This window comes from Akebia trifoliata, chromosome 6 (assembly GCF_017979445.1).
Source record: "Akebia trifoliata isolate Shusen 1 chromosome 6, ASM1797944v1, whole genome shotgun sequence".
Classification (NCBI taxonomy): domain Eukaryota; kingdom Viridiplantae; phylum Streptophyta; class Magnoliopsida; order Ranunculales; family Lardizabalaceae; genus Akebia; species Akebia trifoliata.
In genome coordinates, this window is record NC_141380.1 from 10,310,025 (window position 1) to 10,329,212 (window position 19,188).

General features: G+C 33.8%; 1 protein-coding gene across 2 annotated transcripts; it reads right to left on the reverse strand.

The window, feature by feature from the left end:
- Positions 1-3,427: 3,427 nt before the first annotated feature.
- LOC147400173 (nuclear transcription factor Y subunit A-10-like) lies at positions 3,428-13,370 on the reverse strand. 2 transcript variants are annotated; one of them, XM_086445769.1, is made up of 6 exons: positions 13,208-13,370; positions 12,325-12,603; positions 5,299-5,417; positions 5,118-5,186; positions 4,459-4,599; positions 3,428-4,250 (listed from the first exon to the last, which is right to left on the reverse strand). In XM_086445769.1, the coding sequence occupies exons 2-6, from the start codon at positions 12,539-12,541 to the stop codon at positions 3,894-3,896; spliced, it is 903 nt and encodes a 300-aa protein (XP_086301895.1). In that variant the 5' UTR covers positions 12,542-12,603; positions 13,208-13,370; the 3' UTR covers positions 3,428-3,893. The 2 variants fall into 2 exon arrangements, with proteins under 2 accessions (XP_086301895.1, XP_086301896.1); XM_086445770.1 differs by lacking the exon at positions 13,208-13,370 and having other exon boundaries at positions 12,325-13,175.
- Positions 13,371-19,188: the final 5,818 nt, after the last annotated feature.

Genomic DNA, 19,188 nt, shown 5'->3' on the forward strand with positions numbered 1-19,188 from the left:
ACTTTAAACCTGCGAGATTGTCAATTTAAAACCTCCCATATTGTTATTGTTCACATTTTAGTAATTAAAATGAACAATGACCTGGAAGCGTACATTCATTAAAAGTTGGTCACGTTTTTATGGTGATATATATAAAAGATAGTGGGTGCACTTAGCATAAATGATGGGTGCATATAGCCCAAACCTTTGGAAAACATCTCAAGATTTCTTAGGGAAACTGGACGCTACTTGTACCTTATTCCATCTTTTTGGCATATCAAGACTTAGTAAGAGCAACACAAATAAGTATACCCATTGTTCTAAAAGTTGGGACAAACCGATGGTCAAACCCCTAGCGGTGTCAATGGCTCGGCTCCAATTTGGTTCCTATGAATATTGGAACCATAACATTTATATTTTATCGGTTTCGATTCTTGTCGGTTTCAGTTTCGATTTCGATTTTAAAATAAGTGGAATTGAAATCAAAACTATAAAAAATCATGGGTACCCGTTGGTTCTGGTTCTCAAGAATAGAATGAGAAAAATTATTTCAAAATCATTATATATATATATAAAAAAATCCTTCTAAAAAATAATATATTATTTTTAAAGTATCAACTTAATAATAATATGCTTCAATAAAATAATGATTTAATAACTTTTATTTCCAAATATTAATATTTTTTTATTTTACAAGTAATAAATTTAAAAAGAAATGACTCATCTTAAGTTCAAATATTTATTTTGTATGAAATTTGAAAAACTTCATATCATATATGTTAATTTTAAAGTATGGGATTACCTTGAATCATTTATAATCTAAAAATAAATGACAAAATAAATTAGTTCCAGGTTCCGTAGGTACTCATTAGATAGAACCTAATGATTCCGATTCCTATCGGTTCGGTTCCATATTAAACCCAACTCTAATCGATTCCAATAAAAAGGGAATCGGAATCGAGATTTTCGATTTCGATTCGGGGTAAATGGGTACCCATTGACAATCCTACTAACCCTACGTTATCTGATTGATCGATTCACTTGGTTCAAATTTGGGTTGATGATTCACAGTTTGCTACTCTAAACATGAACGCGGACCATAGAACTATTTTCATAGAGGGTATTAAATAATTTATCTCACAAAAAAAATGACAAGTCAAGGGGGCATGTCATCAATTTGAAAATCCGAACAAAATAGGTGTATGTCAAATATTGATCAAAATGTAGGGGGCACCTTTAATATTAACCAAAACAGTGGATACAAGGGTAGTTATTTTCCAACAACCTACTATGAACCGAATTTCACTTTCTACCTTTCATGCAAGATTGGGCAAAATACAAAAAATTCTGAAATATTTTCTTTCCTTGGATTTTTTTATATATTTATGATAAGAACATTATACAAAGAATGGAAGATTCTTTATTAATAATCAAATTTACAAGAAAATTTTGAATTAATGATCCAATCTTGATCTTGATCTGACCAATTTGAACAAATTTTCGAAAATCAAAAAAGACGACTTGGATAAAAATCAAGAAAATTTTATTAAGTTCAATATCCGGGAAGACAACATTAGTAAAAGTTGGATAAGAGAAGAAAAGAAATTAGGAAATAAAATCCTGCTAGATTGAGAGCCTAAAAAAAAAAAAGACAACCTAAACAAAAATCGAGAAAAACCCGTTAGGCTGAAAACGGATCATGAAAATCAAAAAAATAAATAAATAAATAAATTAAATACTATATAGGGACATTGATTTGTGCTCTGAGTCAGTTTAATTCATAAAACATTACTAGTACTCATAAGTTCAAATAACAAATAATCAACTGTATTTTCTATTACATTTAGTGAGACCAAATTGCAACAAATGGTGCACAAATCTCTTATCCCATCACTTCAGAGTCGGCTCAAGTGACACCGACTCCCAAATGTTTTTCTCCTGATTGAGGACAAACAAACCATCATTCGATAGTATCCAAAAGCATTCGGTATAGCATCTCGATGAATCCCTACCATACGAATAAGCATTAAAATGGAACCATGAACCCATGTTCCATTGCACGTCGCAATAGAACAATGTCGTTCCCATTATGTTGACATTAAAAGACCAACGGAATTCATTGCTATCAGGGACCACGTGGTACCCGAGATCATTGTCCTTGGATTGGCAATGTAGGTTCATCTTCTGGCCTAACCTATTTTGAATTCGTACGTGTATATTCCCCGAAACTACGAAATTGGATAAGTTGAATGTTAGAATTGTGAAGATAAGATATATAAAAGCTCTCATATTGTATTGTTGATCACTCTGAAATAAAATAGTTTTGAAGGTAAAGATAGGTCTTAGCTCTAGTGTGATTATATATAATGTAAACTTGTGGTGTGGTATATGTTCATGTTGTTCATGCTACTCTCTCTCTCTCTCTAACTAACTCTCTTTTTTTTCTTTTTTTTGTCTCATTAACATGATATTGTTGTTGTTAGTAAAAAAAATATAAGTTTGACTCACACAATTTATCTTGGGTTACATTAATCATTTTAAAACTCATTAAGTCGACACGATTGGATTTTAAGGTGATTTGGTCCCTAAACTCTATGGAATCAGCTCACCTAGTTAACTTGGCTGAATCAGCTCGAATATCGACCAAGTAAGCGAGGGTTAGAAACTCGGTTGAGTTATCGGGTTGTATAAATTTTTGTGGAGAAAAAAAAAAAACCCATTTTTATCTATTTTGAAATATCTACAAAATATTTATAAATTTAATATATATTTTTGTATGACAAGTCAACTCAATTGGCGAGTTTGGACTTGACTCAATGGACATTCAAGTCGAGTCAAGATATAAACAGGTTACTATCATTAAAAATAATGTGATCATGTCAACTAATTCAAACCTACTAGTAATTTTATGCAAACGGCAGAATATTGTGCACGTATCGCTGAATCAGTCAAGTTTTTTAAAATTTATGACAACTATATAACCAACTTTGTAAGTACTTTTTCTTACCAAAACAGATATATATTGCGTGGTCATATTTTGCAAGTGACAACTATTTTTACATTACTCGTCTGCCATCCATTTTATAAGATCCAATGGCATCTGAGAAATTTATAAATATTTTGTAGTTTTGAGATTTCCTAAAATTTCTGCTCTACATCCACATGACAATGATAGTGTGTTTGAGCGCCGCATGGACATGCGGTTCACATAGATAGGTGGTCTCACTAAGGAGATCCAATCAGTTGGAAAATTGACCTGAGCAGTTGATCTGAACCATCCATCTAATGCATTGTTAGATGCTAGGAATTAAATGGGCAAGGCGAGATCATCAAATAGGATCAATTTTTAGCCCAAAAGAACATAGTGGCATCTAGTAGATCTAAGCCATACTCTCAATCTATAATCCTGAAAAGCAGAAAATTTTCTTACCTATAATGATGCAGATAATCACACAAATCACATGTAGTCTTATATATATTACTTCATCAGAGTCGAAACCATAACAGTATATATCAACTTCAACACGACAAATCCCCAACCTGATACAACATTTTTAGGTTCACAAACTCACAACCAATCCAAGTTTTCATGGTCCAATATGTCTACCATTAATACCCAAACAACCCAAACAATCGAGCACGCCCATTGATAGGTTTGAGTTTTTATTTTACAGTACACTAAGGATTTCGGTGCCATTAACTATCCCGATATCATGTCTCAGGACAGTTTATGGTACTAGAAACACGTTAATGCACATGAGCCAAGGATGAATTGCCTAACCAAATGGTGGAACTAAAAGCTCCTACATTTGGTCGTGCAAGGATGGGGTTGTAGTTCATGTAAGAGGCAGCAGAGCTCTCAGGATTTCTAATAACATGCCATGACTTACATCAACCCCATTTATTCCTTGCGATCAAACTTTGAGGAGGTCATCGATACCCTCCTCACTATCTATCATGTTTGGGAGAGTGTGGAATGAGGACGTACGGAAATGGTCGATGTGGAGGTGGTCTAAATCACCTCTAGAGTACATGCTAGTCACTTCAGACCCCGATAGATTCGACTCGCTCCCAAATGCTCCCTTTGACGAGTTGAAATTTCTGTTCTTGGATTCCATAATTCCGGAACTCGGAGACCCAGAAGGCTGAGAATGATGCCGTTCGCTTGCTTTGTCTTTGTTTCCATTATTTGCATTCTTTGTCAAGAAGCGGCCCCCGCATCCTCTTTGTCGACGCATTGCATGGCGATGGCGCGATTCATGCATATATGGCTGTGAACAAAATTGTTAGAATTAGATCAAGATGACATGGATGAAATTTTGGTGGTTCAAGAAAATACAAATTTTTTTATTACCTCTTGTTCTAAAAGCAGTTTACCTCTTATATCACATTAGACGAAAAATAATTTATTTATTTCTCCTTTAAACTTTTGGAAAACTGAATTCTTTCAACAAATTCCGTGGGATTAAGACACCAGACCTTCCGAGCTTTGACCACTTTATTTTCCAGCTCTGCTTTCGCACGGAACTGTCGGCGCCGAATTATCCCATGGTACTGCTTAGCATTTACATATACGGGTCCATCTTCCGACTTCACATTCAATGGCAACAGTATGTGACCCTGTGTAATTGATAAAAAGGAAAATACTTGGATCAGAAATAAGCCTAGAAATCTATTTATTATAGTTGATCATAGCATTTAGAGATAAGAAAGCACACGGACTATAAATAGATTGTAAGAAATATGAGCGTAGTTAGCCATGTTGATGCACATTTTAGTTAGATATATGTGTGTTTATATGTACTCCATGCTTATCTTATTTTAATGTATTTATTTCAGTCCTCACATTTCCTATTAAAAATATTTCATGACACCAAGTGTGCACTCAAGTGTTACCTTCAATCTTCCATGAACCACATAAAACATATCAAGAACAGTTCTCACATAGTAAGATAAAATATCCAGGGAACAATCTTAAGACACCTTTATCAATTTCGTTCTTTTCTGTTTGATAAGTAAGCATAGCTTTTTTTCTCTTTTTTTTGACAGGTAAAGTAAGAATAAAAGGGGTTCATAGATTTGGAATTTAAATAACTTGATTCCTAGACCAATGTGAGCATTAGAGGAAGGAAACCAACCGTTTTTGGAGCTCCGTAAGTTGCAAATACACCAAAACATTGATTAATGTAGGGATAATTTGCACAAACCTACAATGTCATTCCAGGAATAAAAAATAAAATCCGTAATTAAATCAGTGCTTAAAAACCACAACAGAGTTACGAAAAGTCACTAGAACAAGTCAAAAGTGGGAAACCTTACCACAGGTTGGCTCAATCCTAGCTCGAAACAAGCTTGATGTCCGAGGGGGGATGACTGTTGAGAGAGAGTTGTCGGATGTTGCTGCACCTTTTGCTCCTTTTCAGAATCCTTGCCATCGCCTGAATGAAAAAAGTTGTCAGATCGTTATCTAGTCAAATTGAAGTGCTCTCATTGGCGGGGGGTTGATATTCAGCTGCCATTAAAGCAGCCATCTGATCCATGGTTTTAAAACTCGTTTTGACGTCTTGTCCATGAATGAGACCAGGTCGTCTCGGAGTTTTCTGATACTTTTGAGTCATCTCATTCAACAATGAGACAAAAGAACCATGGTTTTAAATCTCGCCCGATACGTTTGACTTGTCTATCTATCTCATTGGTGGACGATACCGAGATGGATCGGATGAGATTTAAAACCATGATCTGAGCAGATCTGTTGTGAGCAACATTGATTTGAAACCGAGCTGTGTGACGCAGTCATCTTAGTCAGATTATAAGAGTATTAAGGTTATTTATTCATTTATTGTGTGTGTGAGTGGGTGGGTGGGGAAGGGAAATGATTATTTAAATGGGTTTGGGTCGTCCATTTCTGCGCAAACATAAGGCTATAGCCTTAGTACAACTTGTTGGGCTATAGGTTCATGGCTCACCTCGAGGCTTAGATCTCAATTGCCTTGAGGCACATCATTTTGATGATTGGTCTACCATCCTGATATGTCCGGACTATAGAAAATGATTTCTAAGCTCCAAATAGCTGAACACACACATAGAAGTCCAGGCTACCATATAGTGAACGATAAAGCACTAAAGACTGAGTGTCTTCCCATGCTAACACGTCAACTATCATTGCACAGCGTGACCATATACTCAGCACGAGATTCAATACATAAAAATGCATATACTATCATTAACTTCTTCACCCTTCTTTGGTATTTTTTACAATGAAATAAGTAAAAAGGCATAGAATTTGAAAAATATAATATCATAAGAGTATTCAAAGCGATCAAAATATATCTTTTTTTTATATCCCAGATCTATGGTATTACTCACTTTTACAAACCATGTTGGCATCTTCATAAACAAATGATCTTTTCTCACAAAGAAAAACAAAAATAGGTATATCAATCCATTGTCAAATTAAACAAATTTTCATCTCCCATCCTGTCCTAATTATCAATCTTCCAAATAGCATGGATAGACATTTCTTGTCATCCATGTCAAGATGATTCGTACATAAAAAATCTCTTTAACATTTGAAGGTCTAGGATAATCTCATTAATAGCAAGGCACTATTTCACCTGAAATATTACCAATTTTTTTATTTCAAAAGGCTTGATAAAATCATTATATTTGAATTGTATGATTAAAACAAAAACTGTAATAGGATTTTTATCTAAAGAGACGGATAATATTCAAAACAATTTGGGTAAAGATTTGATTTGAATCATAAGATTTAAATAGATCTTAGGATCACACTAGTTCTACTTATTTTAAAACTCTTAGTTTTTAAGGTATCCCTCTAGTTCAAGTTTTGAACTTTACTCCCTCAATAATTTCATCGACTAACAATAGGAAGATGCCAACCTGGCAAGTTCGTAAGACGTGTGGAAAGTGTTCCCACGCCTTAGGTTCAACTCCTTTATAACCCAACTTCACAATTACCTTCCAAAAAAAAAAAAAAGTCCGCAAATGTTGTACACCAAGGGACATTTTCTTGTAAATAAATACTCAAACCCATCCATAACAAGTGCAAACATATAGGGCAAGATATGTAATGAGGTATACTTCTTGGAGTGACAAAATTGAATGGGTTTGGCTAGCCTTTTCAGGTCCAAATGCAGTTAGTATTATTAAGAAGATTGCTTTCTCAACAACTAGCTATAACATTTGGAAGTAGAATAACTGCCGTATCTTCATGAACCGGTCTACTCTTGAGGAGACTTCAATAAAACAGTTAAGGATATTTGAGCTAGAATCGTATTCATCAGACATCAGATTTTGTAATCTCAACAAAACAGAGTATAAAAAAATAAATTGACTTCAAAATGATTATTCTTCTTTGGTGCTCAATGGAACTCCCTGATGGAGTTTGGTGTCTAAATATGGATGGATATTACTGAAATAATGGGGTTGGTATGGTTGTATTCACAGATTTGAGGGGAAGTCCTCGTCGATTTTGTTACGAGCTTTTAGTGGTTTTTGTGGAGGGATAAAATCATCTCCTATCTGGATCGTCCATTCACACCATCAACACGCATCTCGAGGTGGACACGTGGCATCATTTAAAGAGAATTTTATCTTATTAGGGAAGATTCCTAATTTAAGAGGAATCTTCTCCTTGTTATGTAATAGTTAATTTGGATAAGGGGCAATGTGGTCAATTGTTACTTGATTAGGGTTAAAGACTCTAATTAGGGTTTTTCTATTTAAAGGCCGAGAGGTCATTGTAAAAGGGAGGAGAAAGAAGAGGGAAAAAGAAGAAGAAGGTAGAGAAAGAGAGAGAGGAGGCTATGTAAATCTGAAATCTATAGTGAAACGGCTCCCCGAGCCCATGGACCATGTTTGCCAAACCTCGTAAAAAACCTTTTTGTATTCTCTCTTTTTGTTATTTTTTCATGATTTCTATGATTTATTGGTGAATAATCTTGCTAAAAATTAAATCTCGAGGTCAATCACAAAAATGACCTCCACAGTTTCCCTTGGTGCAGCAACACAAAAATAACAATGAAATCAAGGTGGTTTTTGACACATCGGTGTTGTGGACTACTTGAACAATAGAAGATCTTGACCATTGCAAACCAGGTTATTTTTGGAATATTAAGGTGACAAACCACATCTTTGAGCAGATCTCTTTCCATTTCACTTATAGATAAATAGATTGTGGGGATGATTTTCTAGCTAACACCTAGTGAACACCCCCCCCCCCCCCCGCCACACACACACACAAAAAAAAGAAATAGTGCAAACCTAAGTATGTTATGGATTTCCAGGCAGAAATCGTTGCACCTCCTATTTAATTGCATTTTTAGTGTTTTTTTTTTTTTTTCTGATTACCCTTGGTGCCCATAGAGAAGTCTATTCCCTGATTGAGGTCCAAGATAATTCCCCCTCCCATGGAGTCCTAGAAAAAAAATGGTTTTAGTCTTTAAGAAGAGGTTTGATGATTTATCTAGGTTATGATTTAGCTAAGTCATGCTTGCCATATAATAGAAATGATATTGCGCTTTTAGCTTGTTAAGTGAGTAAAACCTATACCTTTCGATACCATAGACTTGGGATCAATACTTGTCTTACCCACAAACATGCTTGCCTACACAAAAAAAAAAAAAAATTTTGACAAGTGCTTATTGAAAGAATCTGTGTATAGTTTGCCAAGAAACATCCTTATTTTGTTTTTTTAGTAGGTAAATGCAAATTATATTAAGAGTGGTCGAGGTGACCAACAACATATACAAGGACAACCAAACTAGAAACCCAGGCCACACTCACAACAATCTACAAATCCATTCCCACCTTCTCATAAAGTCCTCAAAGAGCACTCCTTTAAACTCATCAAAGACCTTATGCTAACAAAACAAAAAACCATTTATAGACACAATTATTGATTCCCTCGAAGACTCCTTCCCTTCGAACACGCTACAATTTTTTTCTTTCCAAATGCCCCAACACATAGCAAATGGAAGAAGGGACCAAAGTATTCTCTTAACCAGTATGAAGGAAGAGCCTGAAGTTAACCATAACTCGAAAAGGTATTTAATTGCCTTCAAGACACACAAACAGACCCCGAAGAGTACCAAAAAGTACATCCATAGCTCCTGAGACAAAACACAATGCAACAAGAAGTTTCTAACTGACTCTCCATCTTTCCCACACGAAGTGTAGTAGTTCGTACTACAAAACCCCCTACAAATGAGCGCATTCAATGCAAGAGAAGCCATCCAAATGAAAAAAAAAAAAAAAGAGATCTTTGAAGGAATTCTTGGCCCCCAAATAGCTACCATCGGAAAATCCAAACCATCATCATTCTGCAATGATCCATAGAAAGCCTTCACCAAGAACAAGCCATCCTTTTAAGTCATCATCAAGCTATAAAAATAAATTAGACCCCATTCTTATTAATAGATAATTTAGTCAATAGTCAATAGCCCACTATACATGTACTTCCATTAATTTTACCACAATTACCAACTAAATATATCCTAGACTAAAAAAGTATTAAACCCTGGTTATATATTCTGTATCTTGTACACCCATTATACACCACCTCTTCAATATTTGTTATTCAAATTCCTGAACCTTCTCTCCCTCTAGTTCATGCCAATGAAACCTCTAGCAACGTCAAGGCTCAGACTGTAGACCTTATATAATATCACTCAATAAACGGGGAAAGATAAATCAAATCTAAGACCTTATGCCTCTTGTTTCACTTTTATGCATATTGTTTGTTCCATGTCTCTTCATGACTTATGCACCCCCCCCCCCCCCTACCCCACCCACAAAATATATATATATATATATTTGATAGGTAAAAAACTTGTATCATACGATCTTCATTCTTTTCAATTTATTGGCCCTTCTTCATCAAGGTCGCTCAATGGAGAATATTCACATTGGAATGAAGATCCATATGACATAGAGTCGATATGTTAAACTCTTATGGTAAATTCACTCCCCCACTCTTCCATCCACTTTACATCATATTTTGGCACAAATCCATTCTCTCAAAGAACAATAATTTCATGTAGTTGATATGTATCTTTACCAAATGATCGATTTTTCCCTCAGATTTGCAATCAAATCTGCTTCTAAACTCATAGACGATGATTTTCCATAGACCAAAGGGTTTTCCACCAGCTGTCTTGAAATCCCTCTCCTCAGTCCTCCCTAGTTCTACTAGGAGAAACTCTTTTCTATCGATATGGTTTACTGGAAAGTAGTCAATCAATAAATATTCAAAACCTTAATTATCAGAAGAAAAAAAAAAAAATCAAGCCCTTCATGCGCACCTTCAAAACTACAATTATTTGTTCCTTCTCCCTCTCAGAAATCTTCCTTACAGTTAATAGATAGACCACAAAAAACAAAAAACAAAAAGTCACAAATGCAATCATCCCCTAAATCCTCCCCACATCCACTCAACTTCATACTACATATGACACAAATCCAAATCCTACACGCAGGGCCGACTCGATACAAGTTGAGGCCTAAGGCGAAATCTCAAAAGGAGGATTTTTTTTATATGTAATATATTAATATAAATAATAATAATAATAATTACCTATTTAAATAATATATAAAAATTATTTAAATTTTATATTTCTTATATTTTGAGATGCAAAATTACTAATTAAATATTTATATTCAAGTTTTCATAAGCAAGAGATTCTACTAAAAATTATTATGACGTAATATCTTGTAAAAATCTAATCAAAGTAAGTATGTTCCGGTTTCAATGCCACTTATTTTAGAACCGGAAACAAAAAGATATATTACTTATGGTTCTAACTTCTAAGTATGTTAAGAATAGAATGAGAACTGACCCATTGACATCTACATTGGTATTGGGTCAATACGAATTTGCTGTTAAGAAATTATTATGACACAATGTCTTGTAAAAATCTAATCAAAGTAAGTATGTTCCGGTTTCAGTTCCACTTATTTTAGAATCAGAACCGAAAAAATATAATACTTATGGTTCTAACTTTTATGTATGTTAAGAATAGAATCGGAACCGACCCATTGACATACATATGGTATTGGGTGATTACAAATTTGTTGTTAAGAAATAAGTTGATGAACCAATCATATGATGCCACGTGTATTGGAAATTACTAAAAATACAAACTCCTAACCACGAAGAAATTTTCTTCCTAAATTTTCTCTCAATCAACCAATCACGCTTGCTTTTTCCAATACATGTGGCGTCATGCCATTGGTTCATCAGCTTAGCACAAAAATTTCTTAACACCAATTTCGAACTCATATTGGGTGGATTGGAGTTATTATTATTATTATTATTTTCTAATTTTAATTTTAATGTGGAAGAGGTTACAATGGAGAGATAAGGATAAAAGAGTGATTTTTTGGAAAACCAACAAATTTGTGGGAATCTAAGAGATCTTGGGATATCTTATCTCTACTTATTAATTAGTTTTTCTTTTTTTTGAAAACACTCTTATATCCCAATTCCTATGTGCAAGGGTGTTCAACAAAAAAACAGGGGAAATCTAAGAGATCTTATACCTACTTTTTAGTTAGTTTTTTTTCTTTTTTTGAAAAAATATAAAAGCTCCCAATTCCAATGTGGAAGGGATTTAATTTAAAAAAAAAAAAAATCATTTATAACATGAATGAGTTATTAAAAGTTTCTTTTCCGAATCAAGGAAAAATCCTTAAAAAAAATTATTTTGTGGGCCTTCTATAATTGTGGAGCCTTAGGCAGTTGCCTAAGTGGCCTTATGCTTGAGCCGGCCCTGCCTACATGCCCCCCCCCCCCCCCCCCCCCCCCCCCCCCCCTCTATCTGAGTGGGATGAAATTTTCAATGTTTCCTTTACACTACATTGTTGGACCCAAACTCAGATAAATGAGTAGTGCTGCATCCAGTAGGCAGCCAGTGTAAAAATCAGCCACCTCCTAACATGAATCCTTATAAGAAATTTCATTATGTTTGTGCTAGCGCATTAGTTGACCCCAAATCCTTGCAACGAGGCTTTGATGGTGATGATGACCATGACAAGGTAGATGCAAGTGACAAAGGCAATCCACTCATTATTATGCCAGAGACTCATCCTCGATAACACAATATTAAATTTCAAAACATTTCCACAACATATAACATGAATGAAGACAAACGACATCATGGTGCTAAATTTCAAAGTGAACTTCAGTAATCTACAAGTATACATTATAAACTCAATCATCCCTAATACAAATGATTGAACAGTGACGCCAAACACACAAATAGAAGACTAAAGATACATTAGATAAATGGTTGACATAAATAAAAGCAAAGAAAGGAGAAGATTTACCAGGAAAGATGGTGAATTGAGAAGTATTACAGCTCTCTTTCTCTAGCCCTTGGTTTGTTCCCCGTTGTGTGGATTGAGGAGTATCCATTAGTTTGTTTTGACCGAATGAATCATCATATACAGCTTGAGATCTGAGTGCACTCCACCAGGGAATGGAATTATGTGGTGACGGCTGAACAATAGGATTTTGGACTAGTCCTCCATGTTCTTTTCGCATTGTAAATACCAACAGAAGAAAATCGAAGCAACGGTTTAAATTCAGAGAATGAACCTAATTACCTGCAATTCAAAATTCTCATTGGAATATCACTATAAAGATGCCTAATTCAAACCCCAACAAATGAGACATAGAAGTAACAATTTGTGGGTAATTTCCAACATAAAGCATATTGTTGAAATTAGGTAGATCATCATGAAACCCAAATGGTTCTAGTGATTTCTTATTCGGCACAATGGCCCATCCGAAACCAATTTGAAACAGAAAAAAGAGGGTAAAATAGACTGATATTTGACAACTACATGTAGTCCTAAAACACAAAACCCAATATATATTGTGTTTATTGGGAACACAAAAGAGATTCCACATACCCAGATCATCCTTTAGTCCTAAAACACAAAACCCACTACAAAAAAAAAAAAATTAAGGAGAAAAACAACCAAGAAAATCAATCTTCAAAATAAAAATAAAAATTACCCACTTAAACAAACAAACGGGAAAAATATTGATGAACTCTTCAATCTATGAGAGAAATAAAGCAAACCCACATAAAAACTAAGTCAATCCCATCACAAAAAGAAGAACAAACAAGTGGATTCAACAAAGTGAAGAACCAAAAACTCTAATAAGACCAATTACTGTAAGTGAGAGAGAGAGAGTACTCACAAATCAGTAGGAGATGCAGCTTGGACTTCTGTCCATTTGCAGAGGAATCATGTCGATAGAATATCAGACCAACCGAGAGAGCGAGAGAGAGAGAGAGAGAGAGAGGGAGAGCCGGACATGTGTAATGGAAGTACACGGCAGCAACCAATGAGCTATAGCTTTCATGCAAGTTTTTATATTTGGTTTATTTATAAAAGCAACAAAAATTTCTCAAATTAAAAACTCTTATTATTTATTAGAAAGAAAAACTTCAAGCCATTGCTTCATGTCCTCATTCTTCCTCTTACTTTACTTAGTTCTGATCCTGTACGCCTGGGAGTTGAGTTATTTCCCTCTGAAGGATCACTTGGAGAATTATTTTGGACCCACTTAGTACATCTATGTGTTTTTAAAAAATCATCATGATAGCTAATTTATATAAATTGGTATAGAATATTTTATAGGCTCATAAGCTCACCATTGATCCGAGAGTTTGAAAATTGATTACCGTCGACCTTTCAAAAAAATTAAAATTAAAATCCAATGATGAAAATATTTTTTTTTTATCAAAAAAAATTAAAATTCTTAAAATTTTGTACTTTTCATGCCGTTGGCATCTGATAATATGTTTGGATGCCCCATGGATAGACCATCAAGAAATTTTTTTCTTTTTGTTTTTCTTTTTAGATAATCAAGTATTCTGTAGATAGTGGACCAGCCTATATCTGGGCTTTGCCCAATCCATAGATCATGATTTTGTTCAAGGACTAATCTCAGGGCATGTAAGCAATGCCCACACATCACTGTGCCAAGTAAGTGAAGGTGCACCCTCGCGGGTGGCCCCTAAAATTAATGCTCATACTGGGTATCGAACTCACGACCCACGGGTATAACTATTTATCGGTCCAAAATAGCCATTGAGCCAATCCCTCGAGGCATTAATTGTTAAGAAACTTTCTTTAGTAAGGAAAGTGAACTAATTATATCGGTCCATCCCTAGAAATTGGGTTTGTCATAGAGTGGCAAACCTTGAAACATATTTGAGCCAAGTGAATCATACTGCTAGTAACTTTTTATTTAGAGTCATGCAAGAGTGACCTCAAGATTGACCTCATTTCACACTTTTCTAACGTTAGGAGTGCTTAGAATCATAGATGCTTCACTTGTTTCTCGATGAAAATCATCTATGATTCTCTACACACCTCTCAATCAGGAAAAGTGTGATATGAGGTCGATCTTGAGGTAACTTCAGCATTATTCTTCTGGGTGAGTTGCAGCGTTATGCCATGTGGCCTGCAAAGGATACACGAAGTAAAATTGAAACATAACTCCCAAAACTACATGATTGAAAGTCATTAAAAGTTGTGTCTTTGCCACTTTGGTATTTCTTTTCTGGTAAAGCTAGTCTTTGGTACATTAAAAAACATGAAAAATATTTTAAAGGAGAATGACTTAATGCCCCCGATAGCATGATTTCTAAAGTGCCACCTCATCTCAAACCCTCAAGAAATCCACAAATTAAAAATCAGCTTGATTGGTGAATTCTAAACACATGGATAATTCACAAATCTATGATGAAAAATGCTAAAATTGAAGTGTTAGAAATATTCAATCTAATTTATGATCCATCATGGGTTAGTGGGCCCTAAAAGTATGCCACATGGCATTCTTATAAGGTTAGGGTTCATCAAATTCAATGAGCCTTGAGGGTATGGCATCATTATAGAAATGAGAATAGAAAAGGGAAGGGCTAAAAAGCAGAAAACCAATAACTGTCAACACCATAAATAGTAAAATAACTGCTCTACTTCCCCCAAGATATATCACATATACATGAAAAAAGGGTCTTTTTTATAATCTCTAAGGTCCCTAGCTATATCCTTGATGGTTAATATTTATAATGTTTAGGGACATTCTCACCGACTGGTGGGTCCCAAATACCCACTTCATTGAGGCCAACCATTAGGTCATCTATTTTTGTTTTGAGAGAATTTATTATGCTCTGTGGGTAGGTATCAAGGATCTAACTTATGATTAAGATTGATTTATCTTTTTTAGAAAATTACTTAAAGAACCCTTCTGGAAGGGTTTCTTACTAAATATTTCCTAAGCTTTAGATGGTAGATTGGCAGGATATTTAATAAACGTTTCTTTCTAAATGGTCCGTGGACCTCATCTCCTACATTTCTCACGATTGAATGCCCTATTTGTTCGAATTCATTGCTTTCATCCAAAATTTGGATTTTTGACATTTCAAAGGAGTTTCAGAGATTTTATTTCGTCGAAAATGATTTAAAATAGAAGAAAAAGTCATTTTTAAGGATTTTTTTTTTACTTTTTTTTTTCTTAGTTTTTGGATTAATATCAATCAATAATTGTTCTTTTGGGTTGAAATCATTTAAATAAGTCGTTATCTCAAGTTTTTAATCGATCTTTCCATGTTTTTTAGTCGAAAAAGTCAAAATTTGAAAATGGGTGAGGTTTACCAATGTCAAGTTCAACATTTTTCATTTAAAAAGTGGTGAACTCAATAGTAATTAAAAAGCTTCGAGTTTGACAGTAAAAAAAAAGTGTTGAACTCGAAAATAAATAGTGGTGAGTTCAACAGTAAAAATTGTGAATTCAACACTAAATAAAAAAGCGAAGTTCAATAGTAATAAAAAGTGGTGAACTCGACAGTAAATAAAAAGCAATGAGTTCGCCAACAACGAGGGACCATTAACAAAGAAAAAAGTTTACTAAATGTCCTATCAAGTTATTGTGCAAAATTTAGGTGCTATTTAGAAAAAAAAACCCTTCCACAAGGGTCTTTTAAGTAATTTTCCCTTGTTTTTTTTGACATTTAGCATAAAAATTCCATAAGTTTATGGCATGACAAAAAATGGTCATTTTTTTTAATACTTAAAATAAGGCTATTTGCTATAGTAACTCATGTTTTTGACAGAAATGCACTCACCTATAATAAATAATCTTCTAAATTGTAACTTCCTGCCTCCCAACATTTTATACCATCGAAATAGAAAGTGAGATATTTATTCTCTTTACCAAAACTTACTAAAAAGTCATTGGAGTTCACCAAAGAAACTCTAGATTTAAGGAACTATAGTGAATCTTGTAAATTTACACACTCTCGTGTTCAATCCACGATCTATTAAAGATTTTCACCAAAAGTAATCAATCTCTCCCCAATTTCTTTCATTTGTTTAACTCATTTATATATTCCTATAGACTTGATACATTTTTCTTCCATAATTATATAAATGGAAAATGGTAGGGGAAAAAAAGGATTTTACAGAATTTTTGTGGTTTTGTTCATAAAATTTACCCAGTATCGCACCTTGATGTTGGAATGTATTATAACATCGAGGCTCAACAATATATGTTGTCAAACCTCAACGAATTTTTTTAACAGAAATTTTTATAAGTGAAAAATGTCCATAGCATCAAACCTCGACGATAGGTACCGTTGAGCCTCGATTCTATAATACGATGTTCCTGTGTCGAGGTTCAACGTTGGGTAAATTTGATGAACAAAATCGCAAAATCTCCCTAAAATCAATTTTCTTCCCACTAACATTTTCTATTTACATAATAATGGAAGAGAAATGTATTAAGATTATAAGAAAGTATAAACAATTTTAAAAAATGAAAGAAATAGAGGAGAGATTGATAACTTTTAGTGAAAATCTTCAATAGATCAAGGATTGAACATGATAGTGCATAGATTTACAGGATTCACTATAGTTCCTTAAATCTAGAACTTCTTTGGTTTACTCCAATGACTTTTTGATAGGTTTTGGTAGATAGAAAAAAAATGAATATTTTTCTTTCTCTTTCGATGGTATAAAATGTTGAGAGGGTGGAAATTATAATTTAGAAAATTATTTATTAAGGGTAGAGAAATTATAGGTGATGGCATTTTTGTCTAAAACATGAGTTATTGTAGCAAATAGTCCTAGTTTGAGCATTAAAAAAGAGTATTTTAGTAACATCCCCTGCGAAATAGGTAAAATTAGGATTACCCCCCCCCCCTGGATTTTTCGTTGACCCAGTCGAATCTTTACCAACGTTTGTTCTATTGGCAGTCTACGACCTGAATACCCAAACTACCCTTGTAGCATTTAAATTGCCAAAATGCCATTATTTTAATTGAAAAAAAAAAATAAAAAATCAAATCAAATCTCAACTGTTAGTTTGGAATATTTCACACCGTTAGATTAAAAGAAAACTCAAGTTCATCTTCTTGAAAAAGATGAAAATGAAGTTAGGGTTTTACCATATCTTACTAATTAGGCTTTGTGTTTGCTATTGTTGGAATGTTCTTAAGTGTATTTGGGTTCTATTCTTACAATTAATATCTTTAAATCCGATTTTTATTTTGGGATAAATTTGGGTTAATCAAGTTAAAGATCTCGTGTTTCATGGAATGGGTGGAGGTTCGAACTCTCGTGTGAGCTTTGTTAACAATCTTGTCCTCAAGACATAAGTTTCTGTGAAAAAAATTAAAAAAAAAATCTTCTTTGTATTCTTGACTGTAGGGGGGAAGAACTAACATATATATATTTATAGGAGGGGGTATTACTAATTTTATTTTCTTCATTATTTTCGTAATTTCTCTTGATTTTTTTTTCTTCTCTAGTTTTTTTTTCCCCAGTGTTTTCCATGTAGAGATTCTCAGCATTGGGTCAAAGAATGTCTTTGGGATGAGGACATTAAATTGAAAAATACGAAATTGAGTTGAAAATGATGAGATTAAACTTCAAAATAATAAAGTTTAGGTTTAGATTGATGAGAAATTGGTTGAAATTGATTAGTGTTCTCAAGGTAATTGTCTTTAGAATGATTAGATCGAACACATTTGAGTTGCTTGAAAATAATTTTTGTAATTTCAACACGTAAAGGTATTTTTGACATTTCATCATCTATGTTAACTGATTATTGTTTTTGTTAATGATTTGATTAAGTCAACGAAAGTCAAGAGGGTATACCACATCATCCATTTTGCATGGGGGAGCACTAATATCATCCATTTTGCAAGGGTTTTTTACTAATTCCCATAAACCTATGGATTTTTTATGCTAAATGTCCTTTTTTTTTTTTTTTTTTTTTTTTTGGTAGAGAGAGATTTACCCAACATAACTAATTGTTTCCTTTTTTATTATAAAAACTCTCTTGGAGTTTTGACAACTCCAAGGGAACCTCACTTTATGAAGTTTGTTACCCACCAAACCTTACTTTGTCAAGTTTGTTATATAACAAACCTTGGATTAGGAATCCACGTCATAAAATTCAAATTGATGTCTTACTTAACATACCTTAGAGTAGATCCTAGCCCATCAGTTTGTAGGCATCCAAAAACATGATCTAATTCCAAAAAGTTATAGAAGATAAAATTCTAAAAACTTTGAAAAAAATGTAAGTTTTCACCATTGAATTTTAGTTTTGAATTTGAGAGTTTGACAATCATCCATTTTCAACAAAATCGATAAAGCTCAATAAGAAGTGTTTTTTGATTTTTTTTTTTCTTCGAATCTAAGTTTTTTCATGAAATCTAGAAGACTATGCTGTTGGATTTGCCAATTTGATAATTCATATATACCCAACGAACCATAGTAAGATTTCAAATCTTATTAAATAGTGGTGGTAGCCTGATTCATAAAAGTACAACAGATAGGTATGCTCGGTAAATCTTTTTTTTTTTACAATAAAGAATAATGGATCACTGTTTGATTTGATCAAGTGGGCTCCACTAGCACTAAGTGAAGAACGCAAATAGCCAAAATAGCATCTCAAAGTTATTTGTCTCACTTTGATTTAATATACTAAGGGAAATACCTATATCAAATCCACGGCTGAAATGAGAGGACATTCCTAAGGATTTCTAAAAATTATAGAACTGATCTCTAGGAGATGTTAGGAAAGTATGAACTTGTAAAGTCTTTTGAGAAGGTGAAAGGGATGATAGGAAACGTCAAACAAGATCTCTCGATCAAATCTTTTTT